The sequence below is a fragment of the Cyrtonyx montezumae genome, unplaced genomic scaffold, assembly GCF_038088225.1.
Source record: "Cyrtonyx montezumae isolate F1298 unplaced genomic scaffold, pur_monq_1.0 scaffold_19, whole genome shotgun sequence".
Classification (NCBI taxonomy): domain Eukaryota; kingdom Metazoa; phylum Chordata; class Aves; order Galliformes; family Odontophoridae; genus Cyrtonyx; species Cyrtonyx montezumae.
Genome location: NW_027071925.1, coordinates 3,461,418 through 3,486,457, shown reverse-complemented (window position 1 = coordinate 3,486,457; position 25,040 = coordinate 3,461,418). Strand labels below are relative to the sequence as shown.

At 53.0% G+C, this 25,040-nt stretch overlaps 1 protein-coding gene across 3 annotated transcripts; it reads right to left on the bottom strand.

Moving 5' to 3' along the window:
- Positions 1-957: 957 nt before the first annotated feature.
- Positions 958-21,003, bottom strand: MXRA7 (matrix remodeling associated 7). Of its 3 annotated transcripts, XM_065735149.1 has the most exons (5): positions 20,431-21,002; positions 16,056-16,116; positions 13,844-13,943; positions 12,386-12,466; positions 4,993-5,928 (listed from the first exon to the last, which is right to left on the bottom strand). In XM_065735149.1, the coding sequence occupies exons 1-4, from the start codon at positions 20,896-20,898 to the stop codon at positions 12,433-12,435; spliced, it is 663 nt and encodes a 220-aa protein (XP_065591221.1). In that variant the 5' UTR covers positions 20,899-21,002; the 3' UTR covers positions 4,993-5,928; positions 12,386-12,432. The 3 variants fall into 3 exon arrangements, with proteins under 3 accessions (XP_065591219.1, XP_065591221.1, XP_065591220.1); XM_065735147.1 differs by lacking the exons at positions 4,993-5,928; positions 12,386-12,466 and adding an exon at positions 958-1,160 and having other exon boundaries at positions 20,431-21,003; XM_065735148.1 differs by lacking the exon at positions 12,386-12,466 and having other exon boundaries at positions 20,431-20,999.
- Positions 21,004-25,040: the final 4,037 nt, after the last annotated feature.

The window sequence follows — 25,040 nt, the reverse complement described above, 5'->3', positions numbered from 1 at the left end:
ATCAAGTGTTTCACAAGATTTCATGAGAGGTACACAAGAAGACATTCAGTTTAAATTAGGAATGCTCACTGATTTACTTGGTCTAAACTGCCAAGGTTTGGTCAAAACTACTCAAAACACTTGATAGCTTCACAGAGATTTCCTAAGTACATATATTCTCACATCATTTTTGCATTACAAGAACAGGATCTGAGTTGAACACAATTAACCTTGTAAAAATGCCAGCCACCTTTCTGCACTGCTTTTACCAGTGTCAAGAGACGAAGAGATGTCTCTGCTCCCAGACTTCTGTTAGCTGCTGTTTTTGCAGGCATGAAGCTGAGCTCAGCTGGAACCGTCTTGGACTTGTTTCAGAAAGCCAGTGTGAAGGAGGATCAAGTATTCCTTTCAAGGAGATGAGAATGGCAGCTCACACCTAATCTCAGCACTAAAGCTTTGGCTTTGGCTATTTGTTTTTTAACTGTCAGATTGGAAGCCTCTCTGCCAAGAGGTTGTGCAGTCTTCATCTGTGGAGGTTTTCAAGACCAAACAGGATAAAGCCCTGAGTAACCTGGCCTAATCTCACAGCTGATGCTGCTTTGAGCAGGAGGTTGAAATACAGACCTCCTTATGTCCCTTCCAACCCATGTCCCTTTCAACCTGAATAATTCTATGATTCTATTCTTTTCATCCATTTTAAATCTGCTGTTCTAACATCTTAGGCTTCCTTCATCTATCAAACCAATGCATTACTAGGTTTGAAAGTTCATTCCTAGAGCACAGCCAGGAAGGAATTACAAGTTTAAGTAGTTTATATGACTGAGACACGTAGCTCAGCCAGAAAGAGATAAAATTTCTATATGAGCTGAAAATACCATTATAGTTCTTCAAGAAAAAAAAAATGATTAGAAGGGTGAAAAATTGCAAGTCTTAAGAAATACATATCACAAAACAACCTGGAAATGCAAAATAACTCCTGAAACACATTTATAGCACTACAATCTTCAGTGTCCTGTGTAACAAGGGCCAAGATGACTTTTGGGCACGGCCTTCACTAGATGTAAGCTTATATGTCATACAATTTAAGCTGCTCCTTCATGTCTCCTTCAGACATCTCTCCAAATGTGTCACTCTTTTCCTTCATGAGCCTGAAGATGGCAGCCAGCTGCTCTCTCTGAACCCTGTCAACAAGAAAAGGAGAAGTAGGAATAGCCAGTCCCCAGCAGGCACTCTGAGCAAGCACACCAAATGAAACATGAAGCCTAACGTGGGTCATTTTACAAGCACTGTTGACTGCAGGAAATCTGCCCATGCAAGATGAGAAAAAGGATAGCCTCTGCTTCTCCATCCTCCACCCTCCCTGCTATCTAATTATCTTGCATGCCTCTCTGCATTTCTTTAGATATGGAGATAAAACTGTCTGCTTTAGCACAAGCTTTGGAGGAGGATCTTAGGGCTTATCTATGCTCACAGGATAACTCTACATGTGGAAATCCATAGGATCACTGTGCCCTCAGTTCTGTGGACTCTATAGCAAAAATGATTTAAGCTTCATCAGCACAGCATCCTTTCATTCTGTAATGAGAGTATGCAGATGCAGAGTAATTCAGGAATAGCTATTAAGTTTTAAATGCACATCCTACTGTAAAACTCAAGTCTAGACAGTCTTCCATTGTGGACATGGCTTTAATCAGCCACTGGAAGATGAGATCACAGATTGAAATCTGCTTTGGTTCAAGAGTTTGTCTGCCAGTGTCAAAAAGTGAGATGAACATTGTTTGTCCAGCAATGAGGTGATTCCTCCATGAGCAGCATCTGACCAGCAGACCATCTAGCTAAGATTTCCAGCCCTACAAAGTTCCACAGTTGATGATTAACTTCCTGCTCCCCATAAAAGATCATACCCTGATTTTTGCCTTACCTGAAACAGCGAACCATTGTTATTTGTCCTGCAGCACAAAGATTGGTATCTGTCACAATGCTTTGTTTGAGGAATCTTTATAGGAGAGCTTATATTGTTCGCACATTTACTGCTCATTGCTTAGAGATAAAGGAGGATGGGCTGCACAAGAATATCACGTATTCTCAAATGCATAATGAACTGATGCAACTGTCTACAGTTTTAGGTCAAAAGGAATATGCACCTTGGCTGTGGGCTGGTGCATTCCCACTACTGGACTGATAGGGATCAGACTGCAGCACTGCCTAGTACACCTCATAGCTAAAGCTCCTGTGTGAGATGAAAAGAACAAAGAGTTTGTGTCATTTTAGGTTGTAACAAAGGAGCAGTTTCTGTTACTTTTGCCCCTGCAGGTCTGTGGAAGAATTCAGCAATGGAAACTCAGGGTGCGGATTTGCTGCAATCCAATTTGCTGCTCCTCTTGCATTTTTAGCATCACAAGATTTCCCCTCAGCTGGAAATATGGATTCTTGCTTTTATTTCTACGGTCACCCTGTCAAGTGTCCTTTGTCCCCACCACAGCCTGCTCTCTGCGTAGGGCTTTAATACTCTGTAATTAATCCATTTAAATGCAGGCTGTTGGTTAACCTGGGGTAGTCTTCCTGCAAGTCCTGTGTGAACAAGCTATTAGCTGTTTCCATAATAGGAGCAGCACAAATACCTATTGACAGGCAAAACCAGGACACAACCTTTGCTTGAAAGAAGAGAGCACAGCATCAACAGTTAGAAGTAAGCACGCCAAGAATCAATGGAAGGAGACAGTCAGGAATGAGCCGAGGAGCCTTCACATCCCCAGTTCCTAACAGGCTCTGTGTTTTCCCCTCTGGGCTAGCAGGAGCAGCCAGCTGTGTTCCCAGCACCACTGCTGCAGGGAGAGCAGGAAGAAAGCACATCCTGGCAAAAGGAAGTTCATTTGCCAATTACTTCCTATTACAATTAAAATGCAATTATCTTGAGGCCAAACATATCCTGATGTTGGGATCTTTCGGTTACAAAAGCTCTAGCCACAGGCTGTCGAGCACCTGGATTTGTCTGTCCCTTCTGCACATTTCTGTGCCCGCATGAAACACTTCTGACTGCCCTTTCCAGACCAGAGGAGGCAAAGCACAGTCACTACTGATCAATATTTTATTTTAGAGCACCACTGGTTACCAGAGGGCACATTTCCAGACTGATGTGGAGAAAATCCAATGCACGTCTTTGCCTCACGTGTCAGAAATACATGTCAGCTGCAAATACTCCACACAGGTTTGCGTCCCTCACTTGTTATCTCACAGACATCAACATTATTGAAACCTGCAGCTCCTTAAAGCTCCATTTCCTTGTATTCTTGTCTCCAAAACTGAGATAACAGGCAGTACCCACTTACTTTTAAAACACAGCATCAATGCATTTTGTCCACCCCCTTCACTTCAAATTTCACGACCGTACATTTGAAAGCAGAAATAAAGAAGAGCTGTTACTGCTCTACACTTCAAAATCTACAACAAAGGGAGAGCAAAACAAAGACAAGGAGAGAAAAGAGCCTGGGAAAGAAGAGTAAGGCATCAAAAACATGGAACTGATTTCAAAAAGGAGCTTCTGCTATCAAGGGCAACCTTGTAAAACAACTTTGCAGTGCTCCAGGTTGTATTTTCTTGATGATTTCAGATCAAAACTGTTCCATTCACAAGCAAAATCATTATCTCTTCCCATAAGTGCTGTCCTCAAAGCTGCTTGGATTCGAGAAGTCAAAGAGGATTTTACTTATTGCTGACAAAATAGATTAAGGATTTTTCAAAGCAGCCTAATTCTTCTTGATAGGGAATTGAATTTGCATACTTAACTCCCTTAGGCTCCTTTAGGCACTTCAGTCCAAAACTTTCACAATTAACTGGAGTTTTGGAGCAGTTAGTCACAGGTATGTTAAAGCAGATCTAAGCTTCAGAAGCTGCTGGGCATCTGTGTTGACAGCAGCCGAAATCCTGGGCAAAGCTCTGCATTGGGGAACTAATTGCTAATTGCTCCGCAGCCAAACAAGGTCAGGATCCTACTGCAACACCGAGCTGCTCCAGCAGAAACAAGGGAAAACTCCAGGCTTACACCACTGGCCTGACTCTATTCTTACTGAGAGTGGAGTCACTTGTAGGGCAAAAGGCACGAGGAAACAGAGCGTACCTCTAACCTAAAATCCACATTTTCAACACAGATCTCTTGAGGAAGCAGTTACAAGCTGCTGGAGACAGGGAGAACAAGCACAAACCACATAAACTATTCAAAGGTTTATTGGACCAAACAAAGGCAATTTTTACAGATTCAAGCCACTAGAATTACAGTCCTTTGTATAAGAGCCACCATCAGATACAAAACAAACAAACAAAAGTAAAAAATACCCAGACAGCCATTTGAGTTGAAGAAATAGTTTGACTCGCTGCCACTAGCAAAAAATCTGGACTCAGCTATAGACTTTGCTGGATGTACGTATTGCCATGTAACAAACACAATGTATATAAGGCATTCTTTGCATAGTTGGGTGTTTGGGACACAGAGTCAGCTAGCCAGCACCGAAGGGAGACAGCAGCTGTACAAGTGGGGTGTTGAAGCAGAGGGTGTGCCTAAATTCGTATGCAAACCACTGAACACGCTTGCAGTTGTTGGCAGGGAAGGGGCAGCCCAGCCTCTTCCAAAGCTGAAGCCTCCTGCTGTTCTTTGAATGAGCCCTTTTATTAAGAATTTGCCAACCCCAGGCGCTGGAAAGGACAACTGTGTACAAGGTTTCAAGTATTGTCTGCATAGGAATTGGAAAGGAAAAAAAAAAAAAGAAAAAAGAAAAAGCAGCCTGTTGGTTTTCTGATATGTTTGCAGCCTTAGCCAAGAGGCTGTTGTCCTGCAGCGAGAGAGAAACTTTGAAGGACAAGTTCCCAGCCAGCCTGGTGTTTCTGCAACATTGCTAGAGGACGTGGGCTTTCTTCTCACTCTCCTAAAGCAGCTGACTTTGGTTTGCAGCCTGCTGTGCCTGGAGCAGATATGTGCACCTGGCCAAATTCATCCCCTGACAGAGCTCTGACAGTGGCTCCTGTGGACAAGCCACTGGGCTAGCAAGAGAGGAGGGCAACGGGACAGCATGCGGGCAGAGAAATGGGAAGGGTGTCTCTTCCAGGACCCCCATAGTCTCATCCTGAGCTGGGGGAACCCACAATGCCATGGCTACCTCCTCAGGTCTCACCTCTGGGGAACAGAGCATGGAAGTGTGAATCCAGATAACAACAGCGGCCGAAGTGTGGTCTCCTAAGCCTTCACCACAAACTCAACAGCTAAGCTATCAACCTTCATCACTTCTCCAGTCTTCCATCTACCTGCAAGATCAGCTCTTTGCTAACGTAACTACAGAAGTAAGATTTGAGTCGGTCTAGCTACCATCTTCCCACCCTTAATTTTGATCCCACTTTGTGCCTCCATCCCTTGGAATAAAGCGATGTCACACAGCATTTAAAATCATAGCCAGATCCCACTCCCCAGCAACACAGAGGGATTTGGCTCTGAGAAGAATCAATTTGGTAGTCTGGTATAAGATCCAGGCCAGTCTGGGAGAAGAGCTATGGTTCACCCACCCCTCTAAAGGAACAACACTGAATTCACAGCAGGGCTAATACATGGTGATGGACACAACTAATAGGCTTGCTGCAAATTTGATATCCGATTTGAGTTCTGTTTGAAGGAGAGGGAGAAAGGTTCATTTAGGACATCCCAGCCCCCCCAAACACAACTCAAGTCACTCCTTGGGCCCAGCCCCAGTCCATGGAGACACACAACAGGATCTCCTTAAACTTGATACCACAGGAGTTTTTGAAGAACTCAACTTCAGACCAAGAGGGGATGCCAAGTTTTGAGGGCTTATGAATTCTCTTATGGGTGTGTTTAGTTGGTTTTGGTATTTCTCTCAAGCCTTTAAAGATGCCAAGGGATGCCTTTAGGAGGAGGCTAGGGACAACTTCATATAGTCTTCAGTTCTGCAAAGAGAAACAAGGAGAGAAGAGAAATATTTCAGTCATTTCACCCCTCAGGACTGTTTCATTATTATTCACATAAATGAGCAAGGGGTTAACTCAGTGTGTGTAGAGGGGAAGGCAAGTCAGCTTTCCCCCTCTGGGAAGAGTAAGTCACTGTTTGCAAGCCATGTGCCTCAAAGAAGGAGGCACATTGCTTCATCAACTGCAGCAGGATAGTTGAAACCCAGACAAAGAAGTGTAAATCCTCTCATCTGGCAATAAAACCTGAATTGCAATCTTTCTGGCCTATGATGAGATGCTGAAGAAACCCAACTAACTGGAAACCTTCGGTACCTCCAGGGATTACTGCCTCACTGTCCCATGCAGAGCTGCCTTGGGCTGCTGCCACGCTGTTTAGCCCAGATTCCTCCTGCCAGCTGCAACCAGATGCGCCAGGATCCAGTACTGCTCTCACCGGGCAGTATGTCTGAATGGGTCGATCTTCCTACTGATGTGTCCAACCAAAGAAAGGAGGCAAAGCCAACAGATCCTACAGGGCATCCTTCCTCTGAATGTCTCAGGGAAGGAGGGTTTGATTATTAGAAGCGTCTGTGGATGGGGAGATCCAGGTGCTCCCCAGGATCTTGCAGCACGTTGTTAGCAGAGCCAGGGCTAAAAGAATTTGGTCCCTCATTCTCAGCTTGAACCCTTTAGTTGCTCTGCCCCTGACTGCCCCAGCTCCTCTCATGGCATGCTGTGATACACATAGATGGCCCTGAATTCAGTAGGACTCAGTCCCTAACACCCGAGTCTCATTCAGAAGTCACCTGCTCCTGACAGCTACAGCATAAAGGCAAGTTGCAACCTCATTTCTTCCTTATTCCTCTGTAAAATGTTTGACTGTCCACTGCCTCATAAAGACACTCAGCAACCCAGATCCCGGATGAGAGATGCAGGCTGAAGCCCCATGAGGTCCTGGGTTCCTCGGGCAGTGCTGGGGAGGCTCAGCAGCCAGCCCATGACGACAAAGAAAGGAAATTCTCCACAGTGGATAATCACTCTGTGGGATTCGCAGCACTGACGATCAGATCATCCTGCTCAAGCCACACAAGCATAATCAGATTTTACACATGAAGGCATAAGCTCATTGCCATGGGGGCCCAGCAGGAGAAGTCTCCTCCAGCGTGCCACAGTTGGAGTGGGGAGGGATGGAGGACATCAGGGAGAGCGGATGGGGCTCGGATGTATCCCCTCTGCAGGAGTACTCACCTAAAGGCAGACAGTAGAGGTGAGATTTTAAAGAAAACATGGATTTGATAGAGGATATCTGTCAAAACCATAAATTCCCCCTCTGCACAATAGGGATACCCCTTTCTGCTCCTGGAGCAAGCTGGTAAAGGGATTAAAGAGCATGAGGCAGACTGTCGTGGGGACATCGGAGCCATATAGTCCCCTAGACTGAGAAGCCCTGGCATTGCTGCCATGGACCCTGTGAGATTTAATTATCTTGGGATGGAGGCTGAGCCATGAGCCACTGCCTGTCCTTGAGTCTTCCATCCTTTCCATTGGGTTTGGATGGTGAAATCAGCCCTGCCAGCATTCTTTCCTTCAGCAGCACATGAATCAAACCAGGTTATGGTCTTCTTTTACTGGAAGCCTGTATGGATCCTTTCTTCAGATATAGATTATCCAAATTGCTCTGGCTCCAGCTAAGGGACAAGTCAATAAAGCATCCTTTTGACCAGCTGGATGTGGTTATACGCAAGGAGCAGACAGAGGGAAAAGGAGCTTAGACAGGGGCAGGTCATTGGTTGAAAATGGCTCAGGAGCTGAAGGTGGGAACACTGGAGCATGAGGTTGAGCACCATGGCAGGAAGCCTGAGGTCACTGGTCTCTGCTGCTGGGGACAAGGGAAGGACATTTTTGTCTCTTCCTTTTTGTTCTGGTTGCGGTTGCTCTGCAATCTGACATCAGCATCTCCAGCACAGATGGAAACCTGATGGCCTCGGAAGCATTGCCCTCACTCCAGTTCAGCAGTGTTATTGGCACTGGGGCACTGGACTCCTTGTCTTAGAGAGCAGACAACATCCCAGTGCTAATGTCCCTCATGCATGCAAAATCTACAGCAGGAGGTCAGAAATCCCACAGCTCATCCAAGACTATAGCTTTCCAGTGGAGCCCTGATGCTTTCCAAGGAGAAGATCCCAAAACTTCTTGCTGTAAACACATCTGGGAATTGCTTGCAGCTTTTTCAGGTAGAGTGTCATCTGGAAAGCTGATTTTCAGAAGCATGGAGCATTGCCAGCTCCTTTCCCTAGCAGGTAAAGCAGGCACTCAGCTTCTCAGAAACATCAGTCCTCTGGTCTGAAGTGCTGGCAAGGAGGGCACATACCTTCTGGCTTCAGGCTCTTCTTGCTCCACAGCTACTATTCATCTTTGAGTATCGAGAGCAGTGAGGAAGGGCCATGGGCAGTGGGCCTGGCAGTGGGAAACCAAGCTCCCCCCAGGCATTACCCTCCCATCTTGCTACAGTCTCATCACCACCACTTCCCATGTCTCTACCCACGGGGCAGCTACTTCTGCCAGTGACCATCACGCCCAGGATCACAGTACTGTGGGAACAGCATGAGGAAGGACATACTAAATCTAAACTTTCCCTTTGGTCCCAAAACTGTGGGCCAGTTGCTTCAGTCAGTGGATAAAGCACGGAGAGAGGACTCAACAGCAGAACATGGAGAGACAGTGCTTTGGAAGGGGAAGACTGAGAGTGAAAGGTACCAAGGGGAGATTTTATCAACGCAGGTCTGAAATTCCTCCAGTGGGACCCAACAGGCAGAAGGTACGCAGGACCTCGGGGATGCTATTGCTCCTCAGCACACCAAGAAAGCAGCTGAGGCTGCCACAGTCCGCGGGATTAGGAGTGCAGTCCCTGCAGCTCAAGGACAAGGCCAGTGAGGCTGAGCTGCCCTTGCTCAGTGCCATTTCGAGGCAGAAACCTCCTACGCTTCCTAGCCACAGCAGTGACAGCCAAAAAGGCCACAGCACAGCCAGGAAGGTGAGCTGGGCTCTGCCAGCTCAGCTCCCCTCCTCCAGCTCTGTGCTCATCCCTTTGCAAAGCTCCTGAACCTCCTGAGTCCATGTCACAGAAGTGGAGAAAGCAACAGATAGGCCAACCTATGCTTCCATGCCTGGCTTCCCGCAGCCCGTGGTGCCACAGGAGAGGCAGCCCAGGCTCCCAGAATGCCAGCAGAGAGAACAGCAAGCTGCCCATGCCATGTGGGGTTAAGCAGAAGCAAATGGAGCCAAGCTGTGAGCGCTGGGTGAGGGAGACAAAAAGCAGCCACAAGCTGGGACAATTGGAGACCTCAGCCAAAAGGAAAAACCCAGGAGCTCAAAGCAGAGTCTGAAGCATCATCTACAGCAGGGCTGGGGATTCACAGCCTGCAGAGGCTGTGGGGGAGCTTGTGAAAGGTTCCCCCCTGGGATGGGAGAGGAAGGGCCCTGCTGGCCTCTCTTTTCCCTGTGATTCCAAGGGAGGCATCCTGAGCTGCTCCATGGGACTCATGACTCAAGCAGATGCTCTATAAATAGGGCCTGAGCTCAGCTCCACTGACTTCTTGTAGACATTTTCCCTATGGGGAAGAATCACAGCCAGGGGAGCCCATGCCCATGTGCCCCTTTCCTGCTGGGGGCAGGTGCTGCTCTGGGGTTGAAGGCAGCCTTCCTCACAGCCAGTGCCATCCCCGGAGCTGGTGGCTGCAGTGAAGCAGTGGCCAGCCTGATCTAAATAGAGCCTCACATTGTTTGTATCCCCCTGCTGCTAATCCTCCTCCCTCAGCCCATGACAACCATCGTGCTGCAGAAGTTGAAGAGCAAACAAATAATTGAAATCCAAAGAAAGCGCAAACTTACCAGCTTCCCCCATCCAAATGAAGCACCATGCTGGACAGGAAAGGACAGCAAGCAAGCAAGCCAGGGCTATGTGATGGCAATGCAGGAGGTGGACAGGGACAGATGCAGATGGAGAGCTCTCCTGAAATACGACCTCCCCCAGCCCAGGCCACCCACTTATTTTTGGAGGGTCAGCAGTGGACGTGTTCAGAATCAGTCAAGGACCATCATCTAAAACGCAGCAGCTGCTTCCTGCCCTTATGTTCTCGAGTCATCGCTGCAGGCATTGTCTGGATCAAAACTGCACTTCAGCACAGCTCTCTCTACAGCCACAGCTGCATCCCCATTTGATCTGGGATGTCTGTCAGAGAAAGGGATGGTCTTCTCCTCTCTGCCTTTCCCTGCAGCTAAGGTCTGACCGAACACCCCGCCTTGCTGAAACTGCAGTGTCCAAGCCTGGGTTTATTTAGTGCCTCGTAATCAAGAAGCACTCTGGACCCAGCTGGGGCTGAGCCAGCATTCCACTGCTAAATGACCACCAAGAAAAGGATGGAGAGTGAGATTTACAGCCATCCCATTCCCCTTACTTGAACTCCAGTTTGCAGCCTAGACATAAGCCTAGCTTGGATTCAAGCAATATCTTCTCAGCCCACCCATGGCTGACCAGGAGAGACAGAGAATTGGTCCTAGAAGAGCTGAGCTGACTGTGGGAACCATGCCTACTAGCAGCAGCCCTCCCTACCTTCTCCCCAGTCCTATAGAGGTTGGACTGTGGTATCACTGAGCCACCCATGAGCACACCTGCAAGCAGCAGGCTCTGAGCAGTTCGGGGCCATTCACTCAGACACCGCTCTATGGGACTGAGAGTTGCTGGTGGAATTGGAGTGCTGCTGAGCACCCATCCAGCTCTGGAGATGCCCTCCCGTGCTTGCAGCTGGGCCCCTCAAGGTCAGGGACTTTGCTGTCCTGTTTGTCTCACTTTCCTCTTCCCACTCCACTCCCAGCACTACTTTAGGTTATGCAAAACCACAAACATCTCATCCAAGTACACAGGCAGAAAACACACAGCCTCTGCCTCGCTCTGCAGCCCACACAGCAATGAGGAGCATCTTGGTGCCGTCACGCTGCCCAGGGAAGGTGACCAATTGGGAAATGCAGCACTCAGAGATTGGGGACAGCTTCTGGTTTTCCACCTCCACCTCTCTCTAAACCTCTGAAACAAGAGAAGACAGAGGAGAGACCTTCCTACAGATCATTGTGTGGGGTCTGCTTTCTCTTCAGCCTGGACACCTACGGAAGGGTGGGAGGGACTCAGCATCACCGAGGCCAACCAGGACTTGCTGGGACCTGCTCTATCTTGCAGAAAGAGAACTGAAAACAAAAACCAAAGGAAATCACTCTCCCGGTTATCTTCTTTTTTACTAAAAGCAGAGCCTTGGTGCTGTCAGCACTCGACACAATGCTCGATCACAGCCCTTTCTCACTGCACAAACCAACCCCGACTTGTGCACTGTGCCCCATCCAGCACTGGCAGGCTGCTCCAGTCCCACGGCCCCACGTTTTGCACCACAGCAGCTGCACTTGGCAACGGACGGCCAGAAGCCTCAGGTGCAGAAGAGATGGATTTGGGAAATATGCTTGTCCTGACTCAAGGCTGCGTCCTTCCCCTGCTCCCTTCCCCTTCCTGCTCAGACTGCTTTTCTCCCCCAGAGGAACAAATGCTACGTGCTCCTGTTCTCAAAGTGCTCCTGCCCACCAGGTGTGCAGTGCCACATCAGCCAAGCAGATGCGTTTGCCAACACGAGTTACGGTCCTCCCCTGCTGAGAAGTCCTGCTATTTTTTGAGGGTGAAGTAACCAAAAAGCAGGAAGTCACATCGCTCAGTGAAGGTCACATTCCTTCCCCTCTGAGTCCAGATTTAGCGGCAGTTTGAAGCCACAAGATTCAAGTGAATAGCAGGCGAGGCGAGCGCAGCTTCTGGAGTGACACAGAGTGAGCAGAAGTGGGTTTCTGCTTAAACAGCCCATCCTCCTGCACGGCTCTCCTCTCCTATGGGTCTTCCCCGAAAGGGAATGGCATTTCCAAAATCAGGTGTCCCCAGATGAAGGGCTGATGACAGATGAGACCACAACACACAGTCCTAACGGGGGCCTCACGTTCTGGGGGTGTTGCTTCCAAGCTGCTTCCCGCAGGTACCTGCTGGTCCATGGGACAACTGGAGGCTCAGCAGCAGGCTGAGCCCCCACCGCCACCTACGTGCCCTCGTTTTCCAAGTCAGGAAGTAGAAGTGTCCATGGATGTCTGAGTTGCAGCACCCGGATGCAAGAACCCCCCATTCCAGGTCCCATCGGAGTGCTCATGGAAGTGAGATGGAGCAGGGCAAGCAGACTCATTAATCTGTTACAGGCAGGGGTGGAAAGGGAGGTGGGCAGGGAGGTGGGACAGAGGGCTCAGGAATAAACCCTCCTCCCTCCCCCCCCCCCCAAAAAAAAAAAAAAAAAAGAAACCCAAAAGCACAAAGAAAAACCAACACATTAGCAGATGTTATCAACGGTACCACTACTTCTAAGAAACGGCGCGTCCTTACCAAACAGATTTGCAAGAATGTTTGTGGCCGAGGACCTAAGGTAGTTGCTACAGAGATGTGAGATCAGAGGTCAGCTCAATCCTGCAACATAAAGGTGGCAAACCTGGGTCACAGCAGGTCGGCAGCACTCAGGGTGCAGAGTGCATGGAGCCAGGGAGAGGAACGGGGCCGGGCTGAGCTGCTGCCCACCTCACCCCGCAGCGCCCGTCCCCAGACACCACCCGGAGATGAGAAGCTGCTGATGGCACAGAGAAGAACTGGGGGAAGAAAATAACCCGGCGACATAGCAGGACAGAAGTAAAACGTGACAAAATTCACAAAGCTGCCTCCAAGAAATGAGTAACACAAACAGGGAAGAGAGACAGCAGAAGGGAGCAGTGGGAAAACACGCTGCCAATGGCCCTCGGCGTGGGAGCTGCTGAGAGCTTCTAAGGGACCTCAGTGCCATCTGTCAGCCCTCGGGGCACAGTCCTGTCCTGGGACACGGGCAGTGATACCCATCCTTCAGTCCAGAGCACAAATCCTTGGCTGGAGATGCAGTGGGACTGATGTCCCCTCAGTGTCCCCAGGACTCCCGGTGGCATTTGTTGCCATGAAGGAGCCAGGCTGAGGCCCTGCAGGACTCCTGCCTGAACCCCCATGCAGTGATGGCTCAGCTGGCTGCTGGGGCTGCAGATGCAGAGGGTTTAAATGTGCCTTTTGCAGTGGATTTTTGTACCAGTGCTTAGCAGGATCCCAAAAAACCAATTCCCATTGAGCCCCGAGGGTCTCATTCACATTCACTCCATTCATTCCACCGTCCCCTCCCCACGTGAAAGAAGTGATGCCAGCAGTCCTGCCTAGCGTCGTGCAGGCTGCATGCTCCAGGCATGATAAAGACATAGCAACGGGAAGAAAGCAAACATTTTCCTGATGCCAGCAATGTGGGGTCAGCCCAGAGGCAGCCAGAGCTGGCTCGCATGGCTCAGACCGGAGCGTGCAGCCCAAGCAGAGCTTTGCTCCCAGCAGTGCTGCGTGGCAGTGAACCCTGAGACCTGAGGACAGAAAAGGAAGGCATCCCTTGGTGTGAAAGTGGGGCTAACGTGAAGGGAAATGGAGCAGGATCAACATGTTTAGGGCAGCCTGCATGGAGAACTGGGGCCCACAGCCTTTCCATCGGGATGACAAGGGAGGGGCTGGCATATCCTTGGCTTGCTGCTGGATAAGGAGCTCCAAAGCTTTACATTCACTCCCTTTGCTCCAGTATTGAGCTATACCCAAACCACGGGTCCACGGATACACACCAGTTTGCACCAGGTGGGACGTTGGGCCTGAGCATCCAGAGGAGCCTGATACAGACCTGTGGCCCTATGTCTCCTCAATCTGTGTGACTGTATTTGTTACGGTGCGAGGTTTTGCTTCATGAGAGTGCTAACCAGATGGACTAGGGTGAGAAGGGAAAAAGGAAACTCAACATACCTTTGTTCTTCCTCGAGTTCTTCTTTGGTCATCATTGACTTGTACTGGTTTCCCCTCAGCTTTCCAGGACTGTATTTAAAAGAGAACGTCTCATCTGCAGCTGGAGGGTGGGAGAGGGCAGGACAAAGGAGAGCAGGAGGTGGTGTGAGACAGAGAGCACCCGAGAGGGACATCCAGCACCCACGGGCTCGAGCTGCCTGCCCACCCCTGCTCCCATATGTGGTCACCCCATGAGATTTCCACCATCAGCTCCAGAGCCTCCAGGAAACCCACAGAGGGTATCCCTCTCTCCTCCCTCCTCCCCAGGGGCCCTTTGCAGACCTCCCCATCTCAGCCTTGGGTTAATTAGTGCCAGAGCTCACAGACCCCGAGGCAAAGCCGATCCTTTTCCAATCGGATTTCATTCGAGTGCTGTTTGCTTTTAAAAACCTCTCCCCTTCCTTATCTTCCTGGAGACAGAACAACAGGAGCAGGGCACGATGCAAAGGGCAGCCCTGGGGGACTCACAGCTCTGCCTCCGTTATCTGCAGCTGCTGATCCACAAACCTTTATCTCTCAAGGACTGCGGGATGGGGCGGCCTTGAGTCAGCACAGCTGTACCCACAGAACCATCTGCTGTCCTCAGAGCCACGGAGCCCCGGGGCTCCTTCTGAGGAGTCCAGCAAGCAGAAGGTGCTGCTGACTGCCTGCACATCCCTGGGACATCGCCTGTTACCCACAGAGCCACAAATCCAACGAGACCCCGTGAAAGCAGTCATAAAAGTGTACAGAAAGAAAAGGAGCTGCTGCTGCTATGGGAGATATTGGGAGGGAAAGAACAGAAAGAGGGTGTAACATCCTGTTCCGTGCCCTGTTGCAGCCCAGGAGCTGTTTTATTACCTTTGTACAGCTCGCCTGATTTCAAGGACAATAACAATCATTTCGCCCCACTCAGTTCTGTGCCAAATTGAGGTTTTGCCTGTCCCAAATGGGCCGTTCAATTGCTGCCCTGCCAGAAAGGAGCAAGCCGCAGGGAGGAGAGGCAGCCACCTATCTCACTGCCACGTGCTGTGGCTTTGGAAACCGCTGGATGTTTTCTGAGCTCAGGAACTTTCTTTGCAGACTGAAAACAAACTTCAGGAAGCACGGAGCAGGGAGGCAGGGCCTTCACGTGGCCGGCTGCAGAGCCAAGATGTGACCTACTTACCAGGAGCACGACTGGGAGCATATTAAAGAAAAATATTTGTCTTTCATCTCTCCTCTCTCGTGTTGTATTGCATTGCATTGCAGTGCTGGCAGTGTCTGAGCAGGGTGAGAGCCCTGTGAGCTCAGCAGCCACCTCCTGCCTCCTATATCCCAAAGTGGGGCTGGGCTGCTCTCATGCACTGTGGGGCTCATGGGGATGCTGAGCTAGCCATGAGCCGTGGCCATCTCCATCTGAGCTGCCCCAGAACAGCCATGAAGCTAAAAGGGCAAGTCCTGGCAGAGCATCATCACTGAGCATCCATTGGGCAGCACATGTCCATCCTTCCTTCAACCAGATCTACCAGTCCCAGTAACACCACGGATGCTGCGTGGGAGCCCAGCGGGGTGGAACACATACATGTCTTTGTGGAGCCCCGTCCCCTACAGAGGGAAGGCACTTCTCCCACCTCGTGGGATTAAAAATTGATTCCCTGTGGCATTAGGGTAATCCTCCTGAGCCTGGGGATTGCCACGCTGTGCCTTACCCAGGGTGGGGGAAAAGTGGGGCAGGGCAGGGGGAGCACCAGGGCAGTGGGGATGTGGCAGCAGTGGGCACAGCCCCACCAACACACTGCTGCTTTGTTTTCTCCAAGCACAGTCACCCCAATGAGGCAATTCATCATTTTCCAATCAACTAATTGAGTAATCAATTAAATGTGGCTCTGCCTTAAAACCCCAGAGATGTGCCTGCAAGGGAGGAAGGAGCTTTTGGGATGCTGCTCCATGGCAAACAGCTCAGGGGTTCAGGGAAAGCAGGGTGAAATGCTGCTCGTCTGCTCCCAGGTGTTTAGAAATAGTGACAGCCCAAGGACAGGAGCTCTTCCATTGCGTGTGGATCCCCAGCAGCTGCTTCTCCCCACATTTCCCTTTGTTTTGGGATTTCGAGCCCTTCTCCCCTGCACTGCCCAGAGGAAAGGAACCATCCCCATGCACTTGGGGCTCTGCTTTTCAGGCCATTCCCACCGGTCTCTGCCTTCCTGGTACTCACCATCCTCATCCTCTGTCTCTTTCACCACCAGCTTCTCACTGTCTGAGTCCGGATCATCCTCCTGCAGAGGGAAAAGACAGAGCAGCCATGAGCAGAAGGTGCTGTGCTACATCACCTATGAGAGCCCTTGAGTTTGGGTACTGCTTCCCTGCCCCATTCTGAGAAGAGGGGAAAGGGATGCTTGCTAATGAGCAGTATCTGTTAGTCTGCTTCCTTCTCAGTGCTCAGCAGCACTCTGCCCACGGGGCTTCCACTTAAATCATTTCCTCCCTTGGGCCCTCAAGCACCAAAAATAGCCTCAGGAGCAGGGATGGAGGTTTGGAGCTGGGTGTAGGATGTGGAGGGGCCCAGCGAGAGGAGCATCCATCCCACTCATGTATGGACAAGCAAAGCTGACCCCAGCAAGGAGCCATCTGTGCTCGGGGTGCACAGCGAGGGACCGAACAGCACAGAGCTTTAACACAAACCAAGTTTGGAAGTTTTTGGGTTGCCTCCCACGAGCTGCAGAGAGCTTTATCAAGGCCGGATTCCTTGCAGCCACGGTGCACACAGATGGAGAGTGGGGAGGGAAGGAACGGCTCCAGCCCTGGAGATAAGGCTGGGACACAGGCAGTGCCCACGCAGTGCCTTCCTCCCTGTGTGATGCAGACACGAGGGAAACCAGGATGGGCCGTGCAGGGGTTTGCAGCCCACAGCTCTGTGTCCACTGCTGAGTGTGGTACTGGCTCAGACCCGGCGTGGTTTGTCATCAGTGAGGAATGGCATTATTCACAGCCCCTTGGCTTCTCCTCACCACCCAGCTCCCCACAAGGACACGTGGATGACACCTCAATGGCCACCACTATTTTGGGCCACGCTTCCAAACATGGGCGCTCACTGCCAACACGTGGGGGACCCCAGGGCAGCACCCACTGGAGCAGCATTGAGTGGGGGTGCTCAGCCCTGGCCCTGAGGGTGCTCCAGCAAAGAGAACATTCCTGCTCCAATGCACTGGAAGAAACATTTGGTGGGAGCAGAGGGGGAGCACCCTGGGCTGCCAAGCTGGAAGTCGGCCTTGGTCACGCTGGGGAGCCCGCCTCGTGGCAGCTGCTAGCTCACTACAGCACAGCATTTTTCTGCTCAGAGGCAGATGCCAGCAGCTCCCTTCCCCCCATGCTGCAGCCCTGACTTCCACAGCCCTGTCCTTCTGTCTGTCTGGTTGGGAGCAGCTCCCACGGGCAGCCCATGGGGTGCATACAGGGATGAGCCAGGCACTGCTCCTGGCCATGGGTGCAGGTCTGAGGAGCACATCTGCACCTCGAGCACACAGATGGAGCCTAGAAATGCTCCCCAAGCCCCCAGACAGCACTGCTGGCAGCCTCTGCTCCACAGCCACTGCCAAATCAGCAATGCCACCGCTGCATGAGGATGGAGTGATGCTGAACCATAGTGCTGCAGAGCAGGGGAAGGCACAGCAGCAGCCATGGAGATGCTGATGCAGCAGTCAGGCTGCCAGGAGGGGAGAGCAGCTTCTGCAGAGCTGACACACTGCGTGGCACAATCAATACCTGAGTGGGACATTCACCTCTGCTGCCAGGAGTGGGGCTCCCGTGAGCAGTGCCATCAAATCACAGCTCCTCCCCACCCCCCAAACCCATCTCCACCAGCATAGGGTTAAAATCCCCCAAGTCATTACCTTAAATAACAATGTGGCAGTACAGCTGCCTTGGCTTTTGGCAGACCTTGGCTGTAGAGCTTAAGCATTTGTTAGCTCATCAGAAATGTGCTTTGCCCTTTAGCTTCCATGGCCAGTGAGCAAACGCCCACGTGTGAGTGTGACTCGGGCTGCAGACAAAAGCAGCAGCAAGGATGGGACCCTCGGGGGGAGGGGTTGGGACACTGAGCAGCAACAGAGTGCTGCCCAAAAGCCCCACTCGTGGCTTTCCCACACTATGAGTCCCCTCGCAGCCCTAAAGCAGCTCCCAAATGGCAGCGCCTCCTCTCTGTCACTGGGCAATATAGGCTGGGCTCCCATCACCTTGCTTCCAGCTCATTTATGGCCAACCAGAGCCGGTTCCTCCATCCCCACAGTGGGTTTCTCTCCTCTAAAGGGACACAAGGAGGGGCTGCTGGGCCCCCTCCCCTTCCCCCATCCCGTGGGGGGGATGGGGACAAGCAGAACCCCTAACCCTGACCCATTCCAACTGCAGGGAAATGGGAAAGTCCCGGGAAAGAGGGGGGAGAAAATCGCCCTGGAAGAAACTGCCAGCCCCACATTGCCATTTATGGCTGCGCCTTCTGATCCAAGCCTGATGCAAGAGTTTGCAAGAGGAAGGCAGCACGGAGACAGACAGAAAAAGAGAAGCCAGGAGGGAAAGGGGAAGGAAGAAGGCTTTAAAAAGGGGGGAAAGAAGGAAGATGTTGGGCACAGCTTGGCAAAGCAGCAGCCCTTGGGTAGGGTAGAAGCACTAATGGGAGATCTGGGGATTTCTGCTCCTTTCTGGCAGGACCCACACCAAGCAGCCACAGCCCCCACCCAGCAGCTTCTCATTAGGGCAGCAGCATCCCTCACATAACGAGTTTGGGATGAGCAATGACAGCGATGGGAGCCAGCAGACACAAGAGGAACCACGATCAGAGCCTGATGGGAATGAGGACTCCTTTCCCCTGCTTCATTCCCCCCTCTTTCAGCCCTGCCCCAGCACACAGAGCATCACCTAGCCCACCTCGTGGTACAGAGGCACCTCGTGGGACAGAGGCAGGGAACGGAGCACGAAGGCAGCAGGGTGATGCACTGAGCACACCCACACTGCTTCATCCATCAGCACTTGCTTCAGCACTTAATGGCTGCGGAGAACCTGAAGCAGCACATGCTGAGCAGGCAGCAGGAAAAGGGAGAAAGGCCTTGGAGTGCTGAGCACGGCCCTCTGCTGTGTGATGCCCCGAGCCTACAGCAGCCACAGTGCTGCACTGAGCCTCTGCTGAGTCACACTGAGGACCGCAGCCCTCAGATACGAGCAGGGCAGGGCTCCTTTCCAGCCTGTGCAGCTCTCACTGCTCTGACAGAACTCCTTCCCATCCGCACCTGTAACACCTGCTTGGGGCCAGAGCCAGCAAAACAAAACCTTGTCCTGTGCCATGGAATCATTGAATCCAACTGTCAGCCCTTCCCCGTCCGTGCCCTGCTGTGAGAGCCACGGTCTGCACCGAGCTCAGTGCCCTCGAGGTGTGAGCACCCCGAGCTGGGGCACCCAAAGGGGACAGGATCATCCCTGTGCATCCATCACCATAGGGCAGACACAACTGCAGTGCCACATTCCTGAAGGAGGTGTGGGTTGCAGTGGTGTCTGCTCAGGGACATTGGGACTGAAGAGCAGCCAGGAGGGAGGAGAAACATTCCCAACTCGTGTTAATGAGACAGCAGAGGAACTGCACCTCCTGGGTGCTGCGGAGCAATCCCAGCTGGGATTTGGTCACTGAGTGGCAGCCCTGGGGCTCCCCAGCAGCACTCAGAGCACTGATACATCCCATAAATCACCCCAGGGATGGACAGATGCTGCCAGTGCTTTTGGGATGTTATGACAATGGGGATCTCTGCTTGAGAGCCATCCCTGTGGCCAAGGGATGGTGCTGGGACTCAGGGAAGGAAATGGGAGGTGGGCGAGGTCCCAGAGCATAGAGGCAGACACAGCCCTGGGCATCACCACGGGACACAGGGGCACCATCCCACTGGGACTCGCCCACAGCACTCCAGTGAGTCAGTAGCAATGCCTTCCAAGACAAGGGCTGTCTGCCTGCCTGCACGCTGCCCAGCAGCCCGGACGCAGTCACTGAGGATTACCAATGCTGCTAATAATAGCCAGCAGGCCCCAGAGCTGTGCATCCTTCCCGGGTTCCCGAGCCGCCCTGTTGCCCACATCCCCCACTGGGACAAGGGGTGGCCCCAGGGGGAACGCAGTGTGTTTGGGTCCCTCGGGGGTCCCCGGGGCACAGAGCATCACGGAGCTGCTGGAAGCCAGCAGGGCAAGCTCCTTCCACGGCCGCTGGGTCACCCTTTTATTTTTAAACAAGATCTGGAGCTGGAGGAGGATTTACCGGGCAGCATTGCCCCCATATCCCCCCCCCCCCCCAACAAGTTCAAGCAGGGGTCAGAGCTCGGGGTGTGAGGCCAGCAGGATGCCAGGGGGGTTGGGGTAGAGCTCCCTGGGGCTGCAGTGACAGCGCTCTGTGCATCCTCACGCTGCAGAGCGACAGTTTGCTGCAACCCACAAAAAGAGGGGGGACAGAAAGAACACACACACCCCAGCTCCTGGAGCAGCTCCTGGGAAAAGGATGTACAGCCCCCACCCTCCCCCAGCGCGCCATTCACCTTCTCTCAAGCCTCCCCTCTGCTTACCTTGCTATCTTCCTCCTCCTCCTCCACCTCCTCCTGCTGCTGCTGCTGCTCCCGGTGTTCGGCGGCGGGCGGCGGCCGGGGGATGCTCTCGGGGCTCTGCTCGGCCGCGGATCTCTGCTCGGCCACCGCCGCCTCCTTCTCCTTTTCTTCCTTCTCCTCCTCTTTCTCCTTCTCCTCGCCGCCCGCCCCGATCTCCTCCACGGGCACCCGGCTCCCCTCGCCCCTCGGCCCCTCCGCCGCTCCCCGCGGCTCCGCTTCGCCCTCGGCGGCCGAGCGCGGCTCCGCTTTGCCCGGCTCCGCTTTGCCCGGCTCCGCTTTGCCCGGCTCCGCTTTGCCCGGCTCCGGCTGCTGCTCCGCCGCCCGCTGCCCCTCGCTGCTCCGCAGCTTCACAAAAATGGAGGCGAGGACGATGGCCAGGACGGTGAAGAGCAGTGGGACGGCCAGGTACAGGTCCACGGCCACGTCCATGCTGCCGGAGCCCGAGTGCGCGGCCACCCGCTCGGCCTGCGGCGGGGCTGGGCAGGCTCTCAGCAGCCTTCACCCGGCGTCATCTCCCTCGGCCCTGCCCACAGCCCCGGCCCCTTCCCCTCCCCGCCCAGCCCCGAGCCTGCCCCAGGGATGGGGGGGACACCGCTGCGGGCAGGACGGGCTCTCGGAGGGCAAGCTCTGTGCCCAGCCGGGCTCCGTGCGATGCTCAGCGAGCGCTCACACCTTGGTGGGAGCCGGCAACGCTCGGGCAGGATGTTCCCAGCAAGGAGTATCGATGGCAAACCTCAGAGCGTCGCCCCGCTTGCTCCAGGAGCTGTAGGTGATACCCGGAGGGCGGGACGGTAGTCATGGCAACCGGGTGATACCTGGCAGCTGCACGTGGTAACCATGGCAACCAGGTGGCACCCTGAGCATCACTCCGCCTGCCCCATGAGCCGCAGGAGGTACACAGGATGACCCATGATACCCAAGTGATACCCTTGGCACATTTGTTTCCCGACTCGGGAGCTCAGTGATGGATGGCACAAAGTTGTCACCGCCATCAGAGCTGAGAGTGTCTCGGTTACAAGAGCACAGCAAGGAGCAGCGAGGGATGCCCGGAGGCAGGAGCTGCAGCGAGGACTTCGTGCCCCTCGGGGGGATGAGCCCCCGCTCCACAAAGCGCTCTGAAGTCCTCAACTATTCGGGGTAAAGGCAGAGCAGAATATTTGTACGGAGCGGCTAAAAACAAAAGGAAGGCGGATTAAATCCGCGGGGCGGGAGGAAGGAAGCGGAGCCGTGATCCTCGCTGCCGTCTGTGGTTACTGGTAATCCCATCAAGCGGCTGTTCGCGTGTGGATCGTTGTATTCTTAGTAACAATCGGCCACGGTGCTTATCTGCCCGTCTGCTCAGGGCTCCGAGCATCGGAGCGGCCCCGGCGCTCGGGGAGCGGCTCAGCATCCTCCTGGCGCGTCCTACCCGAACTCGTCCTGATGCTCAAACTTCCGCACACGTTAACTCGCCGGATGGAGGTGGCCCGACCCGTCCGTGCCCCCGTACGGAGGAGCATCCATAGAGCAGGAGGAGCAAAGAGCCCCTGCGGCGGGACGGGCGCGTGCGCTGACCCAGCACCAGGCAGGGCAGGGCAGCAGCGCGGCTCGGAGCCCGCTGCCGTGAGCTGGAGCTTAACCGCGGCCCGAGAGCCCCGAGCGGGACGGAGCGCTGCGGCCGAGCCGGGATCGCGCTGCCCTCTCCCGGGAGGAGCCCCGCGCTGCAGCCGCGCACAAAAGCCGCTTTGACGCAGCCCCGGGGGGGGGGGGGGAAGAGGGGGGGGGTAACAGCAGGGACAGCTGCAGAGCTCCGCCGACAAAGGATTCAGGGTGACGAGGACGCGGCGGAGCTGAAGGAGGTGCCTGCAGCATCCGAGCGTGGGGAGGAACGATGGGATGGCGGCACGATGCTGCCCTCCGGGCTGAGTGCTTTCAGCCGCCGGAATTCGCACCGTTTTCCAAACCACACCTCCCAGAGCAGCTGCAGCTCCCGCTTCCAGCACAGCCCAGCACTGGAGCAGCATCCGTGCCTTAGGAAGGAGGTGCACGCCTTCGGGACACCGCTAAAAGCAGTAAAAAAACAAATAACGAGTAACGAACAGGAGAATGCAAAATAATTGATTTTACTTAAAATAAAAAGCGGAACCACAATCATCCGAACGAGACGATTAAGAGCATCCCAGCTCTGCTGGACGGGACCAACACAGCTCGTGGCAGCAGGGCTGGGTGCTCAATGCATCAGGATCCTTTTTCCTCCCCCCCTTTGCAAGGGGAGTGCTGAAAACTTTCTGTCACGCTGTTTCCATCAGGTTAACCCTCGCAGGCAGCAGCTTTGCTTTCCACCCCACAGTGGCTGGGGATTTGAGGAGGAAGAGGCTCTGGGTTTGCTATGAAAGAGGTTGCTGTCTCCCTTCCAAGCATGCAGAGGCTTCACAAAACTGAGAATAGAAAGCAGAGCCAGCCCAGCAGAGTGGAAAGGAGAGGGAGGTTTTGTGCCAGGGCCTCCTGAGCACCACCCCGCGCAGCAGCAGGAGCTGAGCTCTGTGTGCCTGCACTCTGCACACGGTTCTGATGGGTGTTTATCCACTCTCCTGAGCTGTCAGAGCAGACAAGCCTGGACTGGGGACCAGAGCTCCTTCCCCTTTGGCCAGGGCAGGCACAACAGCGGGAAGCCCAGCCCAAACCAGCACACAGCTCCTGGCACCCCAGTGGAGAAGGCTGAGTGTGGGTGCTGAGGCAGAGCAGGGCTCAGGGCAGCCAGGGGCCAGCTGGGTCTGCCACATCCACAGCCCTACAACACAGCAGCAGGGTCTGGAGCAACATCAACGCTGCAAGGAGCACAAGTCTGGAGAAGCCAGAGCACGCACTGCCCAGCCAGCCTCCCACAGCAGAGCCAGGCACGAGGGGAGCAGCTTATCATGTCATGCTCTGGCACGGAAGGGGCCTGGGGAACATCCCCTCCTTCCTGCAAGGCTGGCACCCTGCTAGGAGCTCACTTCTCCAGTTCACTTACACTGTTCTTATGTTTAAATCCTGACCTAGCAAAACAGCAGAACCTCCTGCTTAGAGCAAGTGACAAAATGCCAAATGTTAAATTCTGGCCAGACAAAAAGCCTCGTTGTTGCACCACACAGCAATTCTGGAAGGACCACTGGAGAGCAGCATGTGGCCCGAAGTGCTGCTCATCCCCAGTCTCTTCTGCCACCCAGCTAGGAAGCCTCAGCTTGCTCAGCATTTCTGGAACACTCACAGGGGCATCAGCACAGCTTACACAGGAATCACATCTCAGCCTCTGTGAGGTCAGTATTCCCCTGTCTTCAGGTGGGAAGCTGAGGCAAGAGCCTGAGAGAGGAGGAACCAGAGATCCCACACACAGCTTTGCTTCCCATCACACAGTGCCTGTGAGGTCAGTGTGGTGCTGCTGGCATCACAACGCTCGTGGCTCACTCCAAGCACACTGCCTTTCTGTACAGGGCCTCCAATGAACAAGTGGAAACTGCTTCATCTCACACCATGAAGAGTTGGTAGGCATGAAGGAAAGGATCCTCCCCACTGTGCTCGGCCTTCCAGACACGTGTAAGACTTTAAGATGGCAAAGCTGAACTGTGCATGCCAAACACAGCAGTGTGCTCCATCTTCAACACAAAGCAACTGAGGGCAGGCAGGGCTCACACATGGGGCAGCTGCTGTTAAGGGCTCTCAGCACGACAGAGATGAAACTCCCACCCCTCCATTCTTCAGAGCAGCTGCAGCCCGCTCTCTCTGAGGAGTTGTGCAGACTCCTGGGCTGTTCAACTGAGCAGGAAATAAAAGGCAACCCTGGGCAGGAACACTAGGAGTTGGGAAGTGTTCTTCAAAGTGCAGTAATCTGCTGGCATGACCTGCAGTGCCCGACGAAGGCATGTCCACATTCACTTATGTCTGCCTACTGTAGGAAGCTCAGGAAGTACACCAACAAAGCTTCTCTCCCTCCTTCTCACCAACACACTGCTCCTGCATGAACTGACTGGTACAGGAGTTTCAGACCAATATAGTTCAGGTTCCCTTGTACAACAGGACACAGCCCAGGCTGCAGGAAGGGAAGGAGTGTTTAAAAAGGAAAGAGATGGGGTTAAAATAAATAAAATCCAGACCATGTTCTGGCTTCCGTCAAACCCAGCAGATACAACAGAAGTCACAGTTAAGGCTGCCAATCTGCTTTTTAATTCAGCTACCAGGTCTGGGCATTATTGCAGGATCTTCCTCACAGCACACCTCTGGGAAGACAGACCTCTCTGCTGACACTACCAGCACGAGCCCCTGTGAAAGGAACAGCAGATCCAACAGATCCCTTGGGGATGACAGCTCTACCTGCCATTATACAAATGCACCTACACAGACTTAAAACATCACATTTCATTTTTATAAAGCATCAAACAACAGTATGTCCCTCTCCCAGTCCTTTAAAATTGGCACTGTACGTTCTATAAATTTCTGAAGCCACAGCCTCAAAGAAAAGCTGTTTACACACATGAACTGCACCGGCCTGAATGAGCCCACAGCCCCTTAACTGCTCAGTACTTAAAGCCCAGCAACTGCTGTAGTAATGTAAG

Bases quoted from the DNA above. Each gene is read 5' to 3' on its own strand.
- MXRA7 (XM_065735147.1), bottom strand. From the start codon at position 20,898: ATGGACGTGGCCGTGGACCTGTACCTGGCCGTCCCACTGCTCTTCACC. The intron at 13,944-16,055 runs GTGAGTACCAGG...CCCACCCTCCAG, and splicing joins AGAGACAGAGGATGAGGATG to CTGCAGATGAGACGTTCTCT. The intron at 1,161-13,843 runs GTATGTTGAGTT...TCTTGTTGACAG, and splicing joins GAACTCGAGGAAGAACAAAG to GGTTCAGAGAGAGCAGCTGG.